Source organism: Myotis lucifugus, unplaced genomic scaffold (genome assembly GCF_000147115.1).
Source record: "Myotis lucifugus unplaced genomic scaffold, Myoluc2.0 scaffold_45, whole genome shotgun sequence".
In the NCBI taxonomy this organism is placed as follows: Eukaryota; Metazoa; Chordata; class Mammalia; order Chiroptera; family Vespertilionidae; genus Myotis; species Myotis lucifugus.
The window spans coordinates 6,572,184-6,575,920 of NW_005871093.1; the positions used below are offsets into that span (position 1 = coordinate 6,572,184).

A 3,737-nucleotide genomic window follows, 5' to 3' on the forward strand; every position below is an offset into this window, starting at 1 on the left:
GAAGGCCTCTGGAGAAAAGGAAAGCCAAGATATGAGGCTAAATAAGAGTTGACTGAGGGGAAGGAGGAGAGAAGGTGATGCCTATTCCAGGCAGAGAGAACAGAATGTGCAGAGGCTTGGTGGGAAGAGAGCCCAGACATTAGAGAAATTGAAAGTAGTTCAACCTGGCTAGATCCTGGCAGCAAGTGGTGAGGGATGATGCTGAAAACACAGGCAGAGCCAGTCTGTGCAGGACCTTATAGCCTGAGCTAAGGAGTTGAGGAAGAGCACTGGGGAGCCATAAAAGGGGTTTGTGTGAGCAGGGGAGTGGCACCATCGGATTTGTAAACATTAGACAGTTTATTGTGTTATGGGTAGTGGGTTGGAAGGCAGGAAGACAGTGAAGAAACCATGGTAAGAAATGTGGAGGTGGAGAGAAGTACACAGGTTCCAGCAGGATTTGGTAGCTAGAATCAAGAGGGTTTAGTGATTAATTAGTTTTGTGTTTTTTTTTTGGGGGGGGGTTGTTGGGGATAATACCCAGATTTCTAGCTTAAACAAGTGGTTGATAATGCTACTTACTAAACAGGGAAACCCAGATATAGGTGTAGGTGACAAAATTCTCAGTGGGACAGGTTGAGTTTCAGGAGACTACAGGGTATTCAGGTCATCATTGGATTATTCTAGGAGTTTCTCAAGGATAAAAGCCTGTCTAATTTATCTGTATGGTCCCAATCCCACGATGCCCTCACACATAGAACACTAAATGTGCTGAATAAACAGTGAACAGAACTAGCCTTAATAACCGGCTGGAAAACAGGTTTCAGGTAAACCCACAGGAAAGTCTCAGTCAGGATGGGCTATGTTAGGCTGCTCTAATAAACAACCCCAATCTCAGTAGTTTGGAGCAGCAAAGACTTATTTCTCACTCACTCTCTATGTCCATCTTGAATCAATGAAGACTTTGCTCCAGTTGGCTCTCACTCAGAGCCACAGGTTGATGGAGCCTCCACCTCCTGGAACATCACTGGTCACTTTGAAGCAAGGGAACTTGACAATTGTGTTTGGGTCCTTGAAGGCTTCTGCTTGGGGGGCACTTCCCCTCACACTTCATTGGCCAAAGCATGTCATAGGGCCACACCTCACTTCAAGAGGGCAGGGAAGTGCAAAGCTATCACATACCAGGAAGGTGAAGAACTGGACATGTTGGTGACCAGTATTAATGTGCATCAAGAATCTTAGGTTGTAGTCCTGGGTCCACTGTACAAATTTGGATAAGTCATTTCTCCTCTCTGAGCCTCAGTTTTCCCTGTCTGTAAAATGGGACAATAATAATTCCCTCACAGGGCTGCTATGAGGGTCAAACAAGAGGTCATCAATGAAAACACTTTGTTTAGATGGGAAAGGGCACTTAAGGAGTGGGAAGCGGTGATATTTCTGGGACAACAGAGAGGCACACTCAAACGTGGGTATGCTGGAGTGACTATGACTACAGTCTAAGCAGATTCTGAGTATGCTGAGTTCAGACCTGGGGGGCTGTGAGATGGATAGAGCATTCTTGTCCAACTCCCTGAATTCCTAAGCATTTTCATTCCTCCATTCCTCATCTCTCCAGTGACACCGTGGGTCTCAGAGAACTCCCTAACAAATGGAGACAAAGCCATTACTGCCAAGAGCTTGGAGCTCATGTCTGCCTCCCTCTTTGGCTGAGAGCCAGGACCCAGATTTAGAGCCTGTGGGAGGCAAAATAATGGCCCCTCCAAGATGTTCACACCCTAAGCCCCAGCGCTCCTGAATATGTTACTTTATGTGGCTAAAGGGATTATGCAGATGTGATTAAATTAAGGGCCTTGAGATGGGAGATTATCCTGGATTATCCAGGTGGGTCTAACAATCATAAGAAGCTTTAGACTGGAAGAGGGAGGCAGAAGAGTCAGAAGAAGAGAGTGTGATCGTGGAAGCAGCAGTCAGAGTGAGGTAATTGCTGGCTGGAAGGAGCACATGAGCAAGCATGGGATGCAGGCAGCCTCTAGAACGCGGTTCTCAACCTGTGGGTCTCGATCCCTTTGAGGGTCAAACGACCCTTTCACAGGGGTCGCCTAAGACCATCGGAAAACACATATATAATTACATATTGTTTTTGTGATGAATCACTATGCTTTAATTATGTTCAATTTGTAACAATGAAAATACATCCTGCATATCAGATATTTACATTAGGATTCATAACAGTAGCAAAATTACAGTTATGAAGTAGCAACGAAAATACTTTTATGGTTGGGGGTCACCACAACATGAGGTACTGTATTAAAGGGTCGAGGCATGAGGAAGGTTGAGAACCACTGCTCTAGAAACTGGAAAAGGTAAGGAAACGAATTCTCCCCTAGAGCTTCCAGAAAGAACACCACTCTTCAGACACCTTGAACTTAGTCCATTTCAGACTAGTGACCTCAAGAACTGTAAGATAATCGATTTGTGTTGTTTTTAGCCACTAAGTTTGTGGTCATTTGGTACAGCAGCTGTAGGAAACTAATGCAGAGCCTGCTGGCTGGACCTGTAGGGCAGAGGCTTGACGCCAGACAGCTGCTACTAGCAAGACCCCAGGGCTAAGAGAGGCTCTGGCAGGATCTGCCACTTCTCTATGCCCCTAGGACTGCAGGTGAGGTGCCCCCAAAGCAGCCTCTGCAAAAGCCCCAATGCTGCTTTGCTCTACCTTATCTGCCTTCCTGCCCCCTCTCAATTTTTTCTGTTCTAATGACTCCACCACCTTGCTATGTGACCTTGAGCAGACCCTTCCTTTTGCAGGACCTAGATTTCTCTATTTGTAAATGCAAAACAGGGATGGACTAGGAGACCCTCTAGAGGCCTTCCAGGCCTGATACTGAGTCAGCATTTCCAGGATGTGATGGGCCTGCAGAGAGCTCTCGGATGATGCTCTTGAACCGCCCTCCATCCCCAAGCCTCCAAAAACTCTTTACCAGTCTTTCCTGCTGCCACAAACAATGCACTTGTGTCCAAACACTGACCTCGGTTAAAAGACAGGGGGGGACAATGCTTTATTGACTTGGCACCTATGAATGGATGGTTACAGACCCCCACAGTTCTTTGCTATTGCAAAGTGGAGGCTCTGTGGTGGGGGCAGCATAAATCACAGATGCTGGTTCTAGCTGCAGGGAGGGGCCACTGTCCCTGCTTTGGCCCCTCCAGTCCCCTTATCCAGTCAAGCACCATCTGAGTCTGGGCCCTCATGGAACAAGCCAGGGCAACGACCCAGGTTCTTCTACAGTCCCAGGCAGGCTAAGGTAAGGGCTGCAGGCTTCTCCTGTCTTCCCTCTTCTTGGGGATCCCAAGATGGGTCGGGGGAAGGGAGAGACCCCATTTTCTCCTGAATCACCTGGATTGGGTTCCAGGAAGGTCGGATTAGGGGTGCTGTACCTGGAGCCCTACCAAAGAGAGAGTTAGAAGTCATTCCCTTTCCCCAATTTTCTGTTTTGGCTGAGCAGAAAGTGGGAGGTCTTGTTGAATTGGGTCCACAACAGTTGATGGGATAAAGCCAGGCCGTGCTATGCAGGACCACACCATTTGGGCAGGCTCTCTCCCAGACAAGGGGAGGGAAGGGCTGAGTGAACTGCAGTTGTCACAGGAGGAAGGCTTCCTGGAGGAAGAGGGGCAGGCCATAGTAGGTTCCTAGAAGAGGTGGTCTGCAGGTCACAACAGCCGGCACAGAACACTGGCATCCTCGCTGTGGTCACAGTTGT

At 48.0% G+C, this 3,737-nt stretch overlaps 1 protein-coding gene across 1 annotated transcript in view; it reads right to left on the reverse strand.

Moving 5' to 3' along the window:
* Positions 1–3,616: 3,616 nt before the first annotated feature.
* Positions 3,617–3,737, reverse strand: part of SSC4D (scavenger receptor cysteine rich family member with 4 domains) — an 8,478-nt gene continuing 8,357 nt past the window's right edge. The window contains exon 7 of the mRNA XM_023753421.1: positions 3,617–3,666. Coding sequence (XP_023609189.1) covers positions 3,617–3,666 — 50 coding nt within the window. The remainder of the gene's footprint in view (positions 3,667–3,737) is intronic.